The following is a 14,236-nucleotide window of genomic DNA, read 5'->3' on the forward strand; positions in this document are numbered from 1 at the left end:
TCCATGTCAACAACAGGTGGCAACGGCAGGCGGAAGCAGTGTGCAACGCCGTATGCCACGCTATGGGGCGTGAGCTGCAGCAGTGTGTCAAGGGCATCCACGAGCCTCACGGGGGAATGCGCACCCGGCGTTGTGATTGCTGCTTCTGCTGCTGCTGGTGTTGTTGCTGCGGCGAAAGAGTATCGTATTGCCTCCACACCCGCACGCCACTCATCCGCAAGTTGCACAACGAAGGCGTCGGTGGAAAGTGCAGACTGCATGGCAGTGACTGCGCTCAACAGTTCCTGTAACTGCTTCCTATGCCCAGTCACTGCTGTGGCGTCGCCATCACCCGTGGTGCTTTCGGCCGAGAGGAGGAACCGCAGCGATGATTCCCGCAACTCGAGTTGCTCTTTCGCTGTTCTAAATCCCTCTGCGGTACCAATGAGACGCATCGGTGTATTGGCGAAGACGCAGTTAAGCAGCCAGCTGTACGGCAGCTCGCACAACAGCGGCTCGAACGCAGAGTAGAGACACTTAGGCAGTGTGTCGCGCGTCACGACGCGGAATGACTCAATGGCTATCTGTAGGAAGGGCACAATCCCACAGTGTTGTTGTTGTTTGGCTCTTTCTTGCTGCTGCTGGAGCCGCTGCTGCCCCAACGCATCCATCATCTGCAACTGCGCTGTCTCCACACCAAGCGTCGCGGCCAAGCACGCAGCGCACACCGTGTCGGGCACGCCAGCGAGCAGGTGCGCCAGTGCACCACGCGATGTCTCACGCGCCGCGGCAACTGAGTGGAGCGCATACCACACAGTGATGAAGTTACCCTTCGCCACCTCTCGGCACCCGTCCGCACTCTGGCAGCAGTTCTGCAGCGCGTCAAGAACGGAACAGCGCGACGTGTACGGGCCCGTGCCGCCGCCACATCGCCGCCGCTGCTGCTGCTGCTGCTCCTCCTCCCCACCACTACGCCACTGCAGTGCCGCCAGCAGCGTGTGGAGTAGACTCAACCGCTGCGGTTCGCGTGTGGCGCTGTACACCGCCGTGTAGGCATCGAGGACCTGCAGCCCTCCATCCGTGCCAGCAGCAGCAGCATTGGTAGTAGAAGACGCCGCCATTGTCCACGTCGAGCCCGCCTGAGCCCCAACGAGAGAAAGAAATCAAACAAAAAGAAAAAAAAACCACAAGTAACACAAAAAAAGAAGTACGGCCACGAACGAAGAGAACCTCTCAGCAGCACAGCGCCGCTGCGCTTAGCACCAAGTCCTTCTTGAGTGTTGCCTCCGCGCACGCAGACTGCTTGTTTTCGCAATTCACTTCCCTTCCTTTCTTCGGTGTCTCCAAAACAAACTACACGCGTAAGTGCTACAGGCATCGAGACGATACTGGGGAAGGATAAACAGAAAGAACACCAACTGCTCTCGCCGACCCCCTTTTCCTTCACTTCGCATTCCCATCCACGGTTTTCCCCCTCCCCCCCGCAGTGAGGCACTCCGCCAATCACACAACCATAGCGGTGAGACAAAACACACTACGCGGCAATGACGCAGTCGTCCCTGCATGCCACACAAAGATGCACCTCTCACTCACTCACTCACTCACTCATTCACCCTGTGTGTATGGGAATGGCCGATGTGCTTCCCACCCCCTCTTGCACTACCACGGGGAGGTGCATCAAGACAGATAGATAGATAGATCAGCGCGTGTGGCAGAGTCACTGAGCGGCCATGATACGCGCCACGTGCGCAGCGAAAGAATAGTCTTGCGCCCGCACCGTCACGTTGGCTGTGCTGGCGCTGACAACAGCAACGTGACATAACAACAGCTGCCCAGTGCCCAGTAGCACGGCCGCCGCGATAACTTCGCTGCGAATCACTTCCACCACACAGAGCGAAGCTCGATCCATCAGCAGCCGTTGAAGCGAGTCTGGCGTCAACGCTGTGGCGGACGTCAGCTGCACTTTGCACTCGCCGCTCAGGTTCACCCAGGCCTGCCCGAACTGCTGCGTCGTCATCTGTGTGGCCGGTCGTAGAATGAAACTCGGTCGCAGTGCCATGGTCGAAACAACGTGCTGCGGGTCACCAGGTAAAGCGCTACGATACGCCACATCCACCTGCACACTGCCCTCACCGGGGAATGCAACTGGAAGGAGTTGCATATTTATCGTGATCGACTGGTTGGCATGTAGCGTCGCCAGCGTTGTTGTGCTGCCGTTCACGCTGGCCACTGGCGCGGAGCATGAGACAGTGCGAAGTGTGCAGTTTGCAGGGGCTTTAGTGTCGATAACGACACTTCCCACCGCCGTTTTTGCCACAACCTGCACTGTGATACCCATCGCCGCCTCCTCCATCACGTGCGCTATGTGGATGCTGAGGGAAGGACCACCACTCACTTCAGGTGTCTTGCCGCCGTTCGGGAATATTTCGGCTGCCTCGCCGCGAGAGCGCGTGGTGGCCTTCTTCTTTGTTGTCCCGCCAAAAATATCGTTGAGAAACCTCTCGTTCTTGCTGGGCTTCACGTTCTCCCGCGGCATTGGCGACGACGGGTCCACGTGATGCAGCACTGTGCCGTCGGGAAAGTACTCCACCCCACCTGTCGGAGCCGGTCCGGAGTCCGGTGAGATGGTGAGCTCCTTCATTCCTGCTTCTGTTGTTGTTGTTGTTGTTGTTGTTGTTGCCGCTGCTGCTTCCTCCTCGAGGTTCTTCACACCCCACCGTCTGGCACTGGGGCGGATGAAGAGTTGATGCGGTTCATCCGTCTTGAACCTCTCGGGGTCGAGCTCACTCTCATCGACAATATCTGCACGCTGCACCTTGTACGCATCGGTACGTAGCGTCTCCTCCTCCTCCTTCATGCCGAGGCGTACTGTTCGCTTCTCGTACGGCTTGGCTCCCACCAGAAGCGCTTCCTGCACAGTTTCGTTCAGGAATTCCATCCCCTCGTCTACCTCCACCTGCTCACAGCAGCCGTCCAGCGGAAGCACTTTTTTCATTAACACAGGCATCTTCACCAGCTCCATGAACTCGTAGCAGCGCTGCTGCAAGCCGACGCTGCGGCTGTCCTTGAAGCGTTCAATGAGCTCTTCAACGTTGTCTGGCATCGAACCGGCGTGGGCAACAATCTTCATCATGGCCATGATAATACACCCCCGCGTTGAAACGTTCTCCGCCCGCTCCAGCATGTCGCACAGACGGTCCAGCAGCATTGTGCGGCTAATCCGCTTTGTCAGAAAACCGTACTCGCCCATTACCCAAGCCGCAACGCGAGAAAATGCTTCGGGTAGATTTTTACGTGTGCTCTCAACGAGGTCAAAGTATGTCTCCACGCAGTACGTACGAAAGGCCGCGTCTCCCGCCTCGTCTACACCCTCTCCCTCTGCGATGAGCTTCAGCATTCCTTGAATAGTGGGCTGCGGAACGTGTTCCGCGGCGCAGAGTAGAACTTTGTTCATGGATTCAATGTACCACACCGCCCCAGGGCTGAACCGCTCTGCCGCATCGCAAATGCGCCGTGTGAGATCTTGCCGCATATAGCGGTCTGTTGAATGAGAAAGAGATTTAATCAGTCGCGTCACAATCGCGTCAACGTTGTCCTCATTGCACATGGCGAGGAGGAGCATCATTGTTTTACGCCGTATTGTGTCGTCGGCATCCTCTAGGCAAGTCATCACAACCTGCTGGTGTTCCCGGGCGTATTTGGGGTCAACACGCACAATCTGTGCCAGGGCCTCGATCCCAGCATAACGCAGGTTTGCGTTCTTTCCTGAAAGAAAATTTGCGATGGCCTCCGCGGCCAGTTCCACCAGGGACGGAATGGTTGGAATGCGCGTGATGACGCTGATGGCCTCGCACGTCACGGCGTACCCAATGTTGAGACCGTTTTCGGCCCGCTTGATGACCTCCGTCAATGCCTCCTCGCACTTCTGCGCGAGTAACGGGTCGTCACCGACGAGCATGGCGAGAATCTGCAGTATCTTCATTTGGAACCAGGGGGCGGGGATGCGGTGGTAGTCGTAGTCGCGCGGCAGGCGGTGCTCCGTGATCTGCTTGAGAATCGACGTGAATGTCGGGATGAGGTCGCGCTGCGNTGCCGCGTCGGCGCGGACGACATCGGCGAAGAGCCGCAGCGCCGCCCCCATCACGGCGGGGTCGCGGTCGCACAGCGCCTGGCGGAAGAGTTTCTGGTCGCCAATGACGCCGTCCGATTTGCGGTAGAAGGCGTGCATCGCCTGCACCACCTTCTTGCGCACCAGTGCGTTGGCATGGCCCAGTAGGCCCACCACCTCCGCATTGATGGCGCTCATCAGCTCGTGCCGCACCATCTTCGCCGCTGCTGTAAGCGCCGCGGCGACATCGAGGAAGCTGCTCGACTTCATGTCGCGCTGCAGGTTCGACACGATGAGGTACATGAGGTCGTGCTCGGGGTTGACAGTGAGCCACGTGCCGAGGTAGCCAGTACGCTTGAAGAGAAGGTCCGTGCTCGAAGAGAGATTCACGCAATGAATGTGGGCGAACTCCGCGGAGAGGCCCAGCATCTCCGCGTAGAAGATGCGCACGACATATTCCTTTAACAACCGCTTGTCGATGATCTTTGCCGTGAGGGCCTTCTTGAGGTCAACGAGGTCGCGCAAGACGATCTCATCCTCCTCCTGCTTCGACTTGGACTCGCCCACGCTGCGGATGTACTCGTAGAAGCCACGCGAGTGGCCCTGCTGCGTCTGGGCCTTGTACAGCTTTGACATATCGGTGTATGCCTCCCTGTGTGAGTGTGTGTGTGTGTGTGTGTAGCCTTCCCTTTCTTGGGTGCAGGTTGCCAAACGGTTCCCCTTGCCCCAGCAGCAACTGTAGGGTAAATAGAAATGGAGAGAGAGAGGGAGAGAGAATGGAAAGCAAAGGTGTGATATGCATGTGTGGAGGAGACGCCGCGGAGAACGCGCAGGAGCACCATCCACAGACCACGCCACGATAGCCGGATGGCAAACACAACGGGAAAACAAGAAAAGGAAAACATCAATAAAAAAAAAGGCCACTCGCGGACGTCTCGTGACAGACCGTGAGGCCGCATCATTCATCTATGGTGGTTGGTTTGATGGTAAAACAAACAAAAACAAAGACCCCCTTCTTCCCCATTCAAAAAGGCCAACGATCGTCGGGGCGCATAGGAGGAAGGCGACTAGACGCGCGCACGTCGGTCCACCATGGCTGTTGGCGTTCTTCCGCCTCGCTCTCGTCAAGAACTTTGAAGCGGGGCTCCGTCGGTTGATTCTCCTCCCGTGCGGCCTTCTCTGTAGCGTGTCCAAATATCGCCCTCTCCCCAAAGAATGAGTTGCGGTGTTCCTTCCGCTCTTCCACACTGGTAGTGCCTTCGCCGCTGCTGCTTCTGCTGCTGCCACAGCAGCCGCTAGAAGAATCCGCAGCGACTCTTTGAAATCGTTCGGGTAGAAACCCAGTGGAGACGCCATATTGCCACGCCCTTCCAGCAAACGGCGATTCCACACTCTCCTCTTCTGTCATGCTCGCCTGTGCAGTGGCCGTGCTCCAACACGTGCCCTCTGTGGCAGTGGTGGTGATCGACGACGATCGAGACGTCTGCGATGACTCTTTCACTCCCTTGGAAGGGTATGCCGACTCGCTGGAGCTATCATCGTATGCTGCACAGTAGCTACAGGACTGCGGCTGTCCACCGCCAGCACGCGGTGGCGCCGCGTCGCCCAACTCCTCCAGGAGAATATCAAGATGCAACAGCGACTGCTCGTCACCGTGCAGCGCCCCCGCGACCCACTGCAGCACTTCACCCACTGTCTCCTCCCACGCCCTCTCGCGCAGCTGCTGAAGCGCCACTGCGTGGTCGTCCTCGCCAGTCCTGCACGAGTTGCCGTTGAGAAACACCAAGTCAGTGACGCCAGGGCACTCTCTTCCACTGCACTCAGTGCAGACCCCATCGTCCAATGTGCGGCGCATCGCACCGTATCACCAATCCACGCCGCTTGAGTGTGCCGCCACTAAACAAGCACACATTAAAACAAAGGCAACAACAACAGAGAGACATAGAGAAGCCATAGTTATGTAAAGGGCGAAAGGTGAGGCACGCATCCAGGCACCAGGCTGCCAAAATGTCTACACCTTCCATCCTCACGGGATTCATTGATAGTAACAACGCTGCAGCAATATTTTTGTAGGCTGGTAGTGTCCAATCGCAGACCGAGCTGGTGAAACATGTTCGAGACAGCGTAGGACACGCCTCATATTTTATGTTCACACGAAACCGACGGAGTGGGCAACATAATTACTCATTCTGTGAATTCTTAACACTTGAGGCTCCATGGGGCTCCTTTAGCTGCTGCTGTTCTTGCTGTTCCACAGCATCCGTTTCCAGGCTGGTGCCGTTGGGACGCCTGGAGCGAATAATGCCCATTGTGTGCCGTATTACTTTTGCAATATCCTCCACCGGCGCCATGCCGCCGATCCCAATATCGCCACACGCGAGCCGCTTCCTCACGGGCCCTACAATCTGAAACAACGCCTTCTCGAAGGTGTCCGGCAACTGTCCGGTGGCGGAGACGTCGTCGTCGGCGGCGTCCGACAGAGGCGAGTCGGGAGATGTGTGGGCGTACCAGTCACGCAATGTGGAGAGCTGCTTCGCCGTCACCGGGTGCGTCCACATGGCGGTGTTCATCGCCGGGCACACTATCACAGGCTTCTGCTTCACTTCCCACGCCCGCATCACGCATGTGACGAGGTTGTCGCACAACCCATTCGACAACTTTGCGAGAGTGTTGGCGTCGAGGGGGGCAATCACCACGAGGTCCGCCCATCGCCGAAGCTCAATGTGCATCACAGCATCATTCATCCCCTGCCACTCTTTCCACTCATCGTCATCGGTGAGAACGCGGTGCAGGGGGAAGTCCCGGACGGACTGCTGCGCACGTGTCAGGAAGTGGAACGCGGATCTGGTAGAGGCAATACGAATCTGGCATGGATCTTCAAAGAGCTGATCCACCAGCAGACCCACCTTTACAGCTGCGATGCTACCGGTCACCAGCAGCAGAATCTTCACAGGCGCCTTCGCTGCCATCATTTTCCGTCTTCTCCCTCCTTCTCCCCCGCGTGTATGTATGTGTGTGTCTGTGCACCAACCCCCTCTAAAAAAAAAAAAAAAATTGCCTTCGCACCGCAATCCACTCCTGCAGCTTGAATGAGTGCCCCCGAAAATACGCAAGAAATAATCAAAAGAGTGACAAAATGAAACGAAACAAAAACAAAAAGTTTGATCATATTCGCAAAGAGCCGAACTACACTCTTCTCGGCCTTTTTATTTTTCACCCTGAAGGAATCACCGCGCAACTCAAAGCAATTGCTCTTCGCCCGCACATGCACAGCCCCCACCGCCACACACACACACACACACATTGTCGCGCTCAGTACGTATCCATCCTGCTCCCTCTCTTCAACACCCCGATGAACTCCTCGATGCTGTCGTACTCTGCGCACATCTGCTCCATCTCGGAGGGGCTGAAGTGAATTCCCTTCGCACCAAGCCGCTCCAACACCTGCTTCAGGTGGCCCATCCGCGTCGGTGTGGCGGCCTCGGCACCGTAGTAGTGCGTCACCATCTGCGACGCGTACTCCTCTGTGAAGTTCCCCATGTGCAGCCGCATAGTGATGAATCCTGGGCGAATGAGAGCGCTGTCCAGGCGTTCAATGTGATTTGTTGTCATCACTATTATACGCCTGGGGGCGTCTAATATACCCCCAAAGGCCTCCAGTAGTCCCTTTGTGCTGAGTGCGTCGAGTGGCTGCGCAGTTCCGGCCTTTATTGTNCGCCTCTTTGACACAGTGCCCTTCTCTTTCGTCGCCAGCATGACATCTGCGGTGGCGTCTGCGTCCTCCAGAAGATAGATCACCTTGTCGGGACCAAGCGACACCTTGCAGTAGCGACCGTTACTTTCCAATTCGAAGAGATGATCATGCATGCAGGCAATTAACTCGCGGTTGGTTTGCACCTGGCTGAGGGGAATGGAGATAATATGGCGCCCCGTGTACTGTGCAATGGCCTTGACAAGACTTGTCTTCCCCGTTCCCGGCGGCCCGTGGAGCAGTAGTGTGAGCTTGTGAGGAAAACCCGGCACCATGAACTTGCCTGTCTTGGACTCGAACTGATCAATCAACGCCATGAGTTTTTCCTTCTCTGGGAAAAAAAGAGATTTAAAGGTCTTCGCGTCGCACAGCGCGTATCGTGAGACCCTCATCACAGCATCTTCGCCCGTTCCCCCCTTCTCGTCGGTATTAGCGGTATGGATTGGTTGGTACAGGTAGCGTTGTGTGCTCGCAAAGCGGTCCAAGTCCTTTACATACCAATCAAATGCGGTTCGCACAAAGTCAAGCGTCTGGTCGGACTCATTGAGGACCCCAGCCTTCTCGGTCATGACAATCTCCCGCATGACACACATTGCTCTCCCACCCTTCTCCTTATTTGCATGAGCCTTCGTGGAACTGTGCTTGTTGTTGTTGTTGTTCGCATCGTCCGAGTCGCCCTTATCCCCGTCAACATCTTCTCGCGTCTCGAGGGCGATACCATTGCGGAGCTCCACCTTCTCCTTTGACGGACGGCTAATAAGCTTGAACTCCTGTTGTAGGATCTGGGCGAGACTCTTCGACCCCACCACATCACCCTGTGAGACCATGTTGCTGAACACGAACTCCCCGTTAGAGTAAAAGGGGCGCACATGCACGTTGATGTAATGCTCCACAGCTTCCTGAAGGACAGAGCCTTCCGTCAAATCCACCGCGCGATGATAACGGTCTGAAAGGCCACTCTGAATCTTCACCTCCGCCGCCTTCGGGATAGCAAGCTCTAACACTCGTTGCACGAAGCTCGGCCACGTGACGGAGAAGAAGCGAGCCACAGCATTTGAGAAGAGGGGAATAATGATGGCGATGATCATGTCGACCAGACTGTTTCCTGTCCGCCATGCGGACATGAAGTTGAGGTTCAGAAGCGACGTGTAGGCGTCCATTCTTTTTTGCCTCTCAGTACCACACTGCGGTTCCACACCACCCTTCCAATATTTCGTTATTTTCTTTTTTTGGGCTTGGTCTTTGCTTTGCCCCTCTTCCGTGGGTTTCTTCCTTGATTAAGGGCCTTTTCTCTTCTTTGTCTCGCTGCGTGTTCATTTCGCGAGAAGAAAGAAGCAACGCCGAAAAAAAAAAAGATATAAGTACCATCTTTTTTTCGTCCAAGAGATAACTGGAGACAGAGAGAGAAAATGACCCAGGGAATATGTAAGACAACTCCCACACTCCGCTATTCAGTCGCTGTACTCTTCAATGTCTTCTCCATCAGGTAGAAGCGGCCGCGGGGCGTTGGGGTCTGTGGCGTCATCCACCGTCTCGCCCTCGTCGCAATCATCGGTGGCGTTATGGGTGACCAAGGTGAAATACTCGACACGAACAGGTGACTTCCCCGGCAGACCGAGGCAGAGAATATTATAGCGAAGTAGCGAGCATGTCCGCTTCGGCAGCCGATGTGACAACGGAGATGATGATACTGGGATGAGAGAAAACATTGTCTTCTTCGGTCCAGCGTGTGTAGCAACGGTCTTGGCAAGCCGCTTGCTGGGAGAAGCCCCGGCGTTGGCCAGCGCTACCTTGTTTCGCCCAGAGACGCAGGAATTGACGGAGGGTGGGGCATAGTCGAGCACGATGAACCTCGCGTACGGAAGGTACTCCAGAAGCACCGTGTCCAATGAGGCACATCTGTTAACAAGGGCTGGAAGACTCTCCCGCACAATATCAAATTCCTGGCCACTCGGTGGGCCACCGCTCAATGAGCGCAGCTGTAGCCTTCGCAGGAAGTCCTGACGCCACTCCGACTCGCTCGAGAACATTGAATACGTGTGTTCAGTATCGCGACCAAATTCATTCCCGCCGTCGTATCCGTTGTTGTTGACCCGCGCGCGTTTTCGCGTAACGCGTACTTCTCGCAGACGCGGGTAAACTGACGGCTGATACGGCGGTGGGCGCTGCGCCACAAAAGCCCGAGGAATGTGGACATCCTTGTGACACGCCACATAGGTTTTACCGAAGAGCACGAGGGACACGAGGTCGAGTCCAATGGCCCCCGCACCGTCGTTGTCATCGTCCGATGTGAGCCGTGCGGTGTGAAGCCCCGTGCCGGCCCGCCGCCACCTGCCGCTGAACGACCCCGCAGCGCGCAGGGCGTCTGCAAAACTTGCTGCAGCAGCGCACGGAGCGTACGCCTCCATCTGTTCCGGGCGAAAGTAAGCAGACATATTGTTTGTAAGGTACCCAAGGAGCTTGCTGGGCTCCACGTTGAGTTCCTCCAACACCGACGCCATGGTGTACTTTTGTGTAAGGATGCGTGCGGTTGCGTGTGCGACGTCAAGGTACTCGTCCCGGAAGATCATGGCCGCGCCTCCTCCTCCTTTTGTTCCTCCCCTTCTTGTGTCACGTGCAGTCCCCAGTGATGTTTTCTCGAGGGGTGGCAGCAACTTCTGCGTGTCACTCACACCTTCACCATCATCCAGAAGATCCATCATGTTCGTCACCTTCGACTTGAACCGCGGTCGCTTCTTGTCGTGTTGCGCACTACCCGTGTCTTGTAAGCATCTCGGTATGACCCTTTCACCTAAGAGGTACCATTGAAGCTGAAGGAGTGCGTGGCGTATGTCACCGTGACTGTGTTCGCACAAGAACTCGATATCCTCATCAGAGAGAGAGCCCCCCACGCCACGGTTCTTCCGTCGCCGCTCAATCTGCATGATGTCCTTAATGCGCACCGCCATATTGCGCGTTGTGAGGGGAGTGCAGTGAAATGTCTGAATCGACGGGTGCGTGAGGACACTTGGGGGAAATGACATCCCCAACGCCACCTTGTCGCTGTGAGTGTCGTGTGTGGTGGCGATGAACAGCACCAGGTGGCGCTGAAGCAGGGACACATTTCCCACATCCGTACCGCCGCCACCACCACCACCACCACCGTACATTACTGGGGGTGAGGCACACCTCCACGCGCTATAGTGGTCGAGAAAGCGGCGTGTGAGTGTGTGAAGATGTGACATGAGCGGTTCACCGTAGAACTTCACAACACGTGCCACTCTGCGCGTTTTACACTGGAGATGGTGGTGGTGTTGCTGCTGCGACGCCCCGATCTCCACTGCACTCGATTCAGCCGCACCTGTCGGCAAGCCATCACCGACAGCGCTGGTGCTGTCACCACCAATGGTGGCTGCGGTGCGTGTGGTCGACACGCATGCGTTGCTGNCCACCGTCTCGTGCTCGGTGAATGTGTCCATGAGGAACTGGTAGTACTCCTGCGGCGCAGCCTCGCAGGTGTGCATCACTTCTACCAGCGTCGGGCGACCATATGCATCGCGCTGCTCACGCAGCATTGCCTGCGCTGAAGAAAGCTTCCCACTCCCAGTGGGGCCGTAGAGGAGGAGAACGCTGGGCTGCTGCGCCCCATCGTACATGTCAGAAAGAAGGCGCAGAAACCCACTCTTCTTCTGACGGCTCCACACCACGGACGCTGAGTCCGCGGGAGCGTACATTTCGTGCAACATTCCTGCGCAACGCACGAGAAAACCAACGAAACCAACAAACAAAGTGCGAAAACGAGCATCTAAAAGTGTGGAGGCATGTGAGTATACGTTTGTATGAGTCTATTTCCAAGAACCCTCGTCACTCCCTCCCTCCTTACTTCCTCTCAGATACACACAAAGGAGAATTTTTAAGAGAAAAGAAAGACACCGTTACACGACCATTAACATCAGCCACCGCCGCACGTAGTCGATGGAGTCCCATCGCAGAGAAGCGACTGGAACGGGTCTTCTGTTTCAAAGTGCGTCCACACAGCATCCTCTTCGCCAGCAGCGGTGGCGGCGTCCACCAAACCCAGCGTCTCCCGACGTCGCCTTTTCTTCTGCAAATAGCGCTCCTTTCCGCACCCTACCGGCTCCACGCTCACGGGGAACGAGAGGCGCCACGCGTGCAGCATCATCCGTGCCCATGCCTCCGCATCGGTTCCTTGCGCCTCACCTGCCGTGTCCAGGGAGGTAGTAGTAGTAGTAGTACTAATACCACACGGCGTCGATAGCCTCTCGTAGGTAACATCACCAAGGATAGGAAAGCCGATGGCATGACAGTGAACGCGGAGTTGATGCCGCCGTCCTGTTCGCGGGATAAGAAGAACTTTCGACACAGGCACCGAACGCCCGCTTGATGCAGGCGGTGTCATGTATCCGCGCTGCAGCACATACACGTACGTCAGGCTCTCCCGTGCATCTCGCCCATTCACCGCCATACGGAACCCCTCCGCATCCGTCTCGTCATACCCCACCGGGAGGTCCACCGCAAGAAGTGCGGCATCACGCGAAACACCGCTCTTTCCACCGGCATCGTCCACACACCGGCAGATAAAGCGTGCGTTGGGCGGCTCGTCGAGTGACACCGTGTAAACGTGACTGGCGCAGCGCGAGTCAACAAGAAACCCCTCAGTGCTGTTTCTGTTCAGCGGCGGCAATATTCCACGCAGAATCGCAAGATATGCCTTGTGCGTTGTGCGCATTTCAAAGCAATGCGCAAGTCGCGCGGCCATCTCCTTTGAAAAGGCGACGCACAACACACCGCTCGTGGCGTAGTCCAACTGATGCACAAACTTCACCACCTTCTTCCCTATGCGTTTACCAGCGGCGCCCACTGACGACATATCGTCACCGCTTCCGGCCTTTGCGCGGTGTGCCATCGCCCATTCTTCTACTGTCACGGGAAAGTCCGCCCCGTCCATCGGCACGTCGTGCGGCTTGCTGACAACAACAAGCTCCTCATTCTCGTATATCACACGAAAGGAGTTGCCATCCAAAGACATGCGTGGCACAACCTCCACCCACCACCCCTATACATGCACACACACACACACACACACACAAAAGAGGATGGACAGACATTATATAGAGACATACAATATTATCTATATAGAAGCAGCAGTGTCTCAGTAAGATCAGTGACATGAAAACAAATAGAGGGACGGGCTTGAGATGTAGAACGAGGTTGGGCGAGCAAGATTGAGTGTGAAAGCCAGGCAAGGGTCATGCGGGGGCATGGGTAAATAGAGAGAAAGCCTCAAAACAGCAATACCACCCCTTGCCACTCCCCGGTTATTTACGGTGTGCTACGAAGACGCTTCCTGCATCCCTCATTCTCCCGGCCCAGTGGTTCTGAGTTCAGAGGCAGTGAATTGGCGGAGAGAACACTGTTCGACCTACGTCTTCTCTCCTCCCTTACTTCCTCCTCTTGCGATTGCTGTCGTTGTGAATTTTGCTGCTGGTTTTCTGAAACCGCCGCACCCGGCTCTTGTCGCAATCCTGCGAAAGGAAAATCACTGGCATGGAATTCAACACTGCCAAAGCTGCTGTTACGATCGATCACAGACCTAGTCCTCACCGAGCCTTTCCCTGGACTCTCATCCTTCCGCGTGTTGTGTGTTGGCACGGCAACCCCCAAGCGGAGGTCGTTGCTCTCCTGCCACTCGTCAAATGCAGCTTTGACTATACCGAAAAGCAACCTGTCACGCACCATGACGAGTACCATCTGTTCACTGTACTTGCTGGGTGAGAACAGAGGGCTCATCCGTATCTTTGGGAGCTTAAAGGCACCTACCTCCGTATTCTTTGGGTTGTAGAATGCCATGTGATTGATAGGGTCGTCCGGTAACCCGTTTTCGTCCTTGCTGCCGAACGTAATATCAATAATGGACACGATCAGCGTCGCCTCAACGGCGCACCGCAGCTTCCCGTTGTCTTCCCCGGCCGTACAGTGGTTCAGGATGCCGTCCTTAATATTCTGTTCATTCAGCCCTTTCTGGTACTCAGCGTACATCGCCATGCCAATGACCGGGTACAAGTCGCGCTCGTTGATACGGCGAATGATGGATTGCGCCTTCTCCAGCTGCGGATCGCCAGAGGCTGCAATAGCGTTCAACAACCAGTCCCCAAGCTGGCAGAAGCCATCATCGTCGTCAACGCACTCAGACATCCGGATGAGCTTGCCGCCGCTGGTCTTCACTGTGAAGTATGGATTGGCTTCATAGAGAGCATCCGCCACCATGTGGTCAATGACCTTCACGATGCGGTGCTGGTACACGTGCTTGTGCAGTTTTGCCCTCAAGTTGAATAGGTCGCCCAAACTCAGCGCCATTTTTTCCTCGAAGCAGATTTGATACTCACCCTCAAGGCACA

The 14,236-nt window shown here is 56.0% G+C and overlaps 7 protein-coding genes across 7 annotated transcripts; all 7 read right to left on the reverse strand.

The window, feature by feature from the left end:
• Positions 1–1,696: 1,696 nt before the first annotated feature.
• On the reverse strand, positions 1,697–4,723 carry DQ04_04361000 (putative epsilon-adaptin, putative,AP-1/4 adapter complex gamma/epsilon subunit; the record flags this gene model as incomplete). The annotated part of the gene is made up of 1 exon (XM_009313518.1): positions 1,697–4,723. The coding sequence occupies one exon, from the start codon at positions 4,721–4,723 to the stop codon at positions 1,697–1,699; it is 3,027 nt and encodes a 1,008-aa protein (XP_009311793.1).
• Positions 4,724–5,111: 388 nt separating this feature from the next.
• Positions 5,112–5,942, reverse strand: DQ04_04361010 (hypothetical protein; the record flags this gene model as incomplete). Its single annotated transcript, XM_009313519.1, has 1 exon — positions 5,112–5,942. One exon carries the CDS (start codon positions 5,940–5,942, stop codon positions 5,112–5,114), a length of 831 nt encoding a protein of 276 aa, XP_009311794.1.
• A 325-nt stretch (positions 5,943–6,267) lies between these two features.
• Positions 6,268–7,059, reverse strand: DQ04_04361020 (putative conserved flavoprotein; the record flags this gene model as incomplete). Its single annotated transcript, XM_009313520.1, has 1 exon — positions 6,268–7,059. The coding sequence occupies one exon, from the start codon at positions 7,057–7,059 to the stop codon at positions 6,268–6,270; it is 792 nt and encodes a 263-aa protein (XP_009311795.1).
• Positions 7,060–7,399: 340 nt separating this feature from the next.
• Positions 7,400–8,998, reverse strand: DQ04_04361030 (AAA+-type ATPase; the record flags this gene model as incomplete). Its single annotated transcript, XM_009313521.1, has 1 exon — positions 7,400–8,998. One exon carries the CDS (start codon positions 8,996–8,998, stop codon positions 7,400–7,402), a length of 1,599 nt encoding a protein of 532 aa, XP_009311796.1.
• A 291-nt stretch (positions 8,999–9,289) lies between these two features.
• DQ04_04361040 (hypothetical protein) lies at positions 9,290–11,563 on the reverse strand (the record flags this gene model as incomplete). Its single annotated transcript, XM_009313522.1, has 1 exon — positions 9,290–11,563. One exon carries the CDS (start codon positions 11,561–11,563, stop codon positions 9,290–9,292), a length of 2,274 nt encoding a protein of 757 aa, XP_009311797.1.
• Positions 11,564–11,769: 206 nt separating this feature from the next.
• DQ04_04361050 (pseudouridylate synthase) lies at positions 11,770–12,867 on the reverse strand (the record flags this gene model as incomplete). Its single annotated transcript, XM_009313523.1, has 1 exon — positions 11,770–12,867. One exon carries the CDS (start codon positions 12,865–12,867, stop codon positions 11,770–11,772), a length of 1,098 nt encoding a protein of 365 aa, XP_009311798.1.
• Positions 12,868–13,160: 293 nt separating this feature from the next.
• DQ04_04361060 (dendritic cell-derived IFNG-induced protein) lies at positions 13,161–14,195 on the reverse strand (the record flags this gene model as incomplete). The annotated part of the gene is made up of 1 exon (XM_009313524.1): positions 13,161–14,195. The coding sequence occupies one exon, from the start codon at positions 14,193–14,195 to the stop codon at positions 13,161–13,163; it is 1,035 nt and encodes a 344-aa protein (XP_009311799.1).
• Between the last annotated feature and the right edge of the window lie 41 nt (positions 14,196–14,236).

The sequence above is a fragment of the Trypanosoma grayi genome (genome assembly GCF_000691245.1).
Source record: "Trypanosoma grayi strain ANR4 Tgr_436_V1, whole genome shotgun sequence".
In the NCBI taxonomy this organism is placed as follows: Eukaryota; Euglenozoa; class Kinetoplastea; order Trypanosomatida; family Trypanosomatidae; genus Trypanosoma; species Trypanosoma grayi.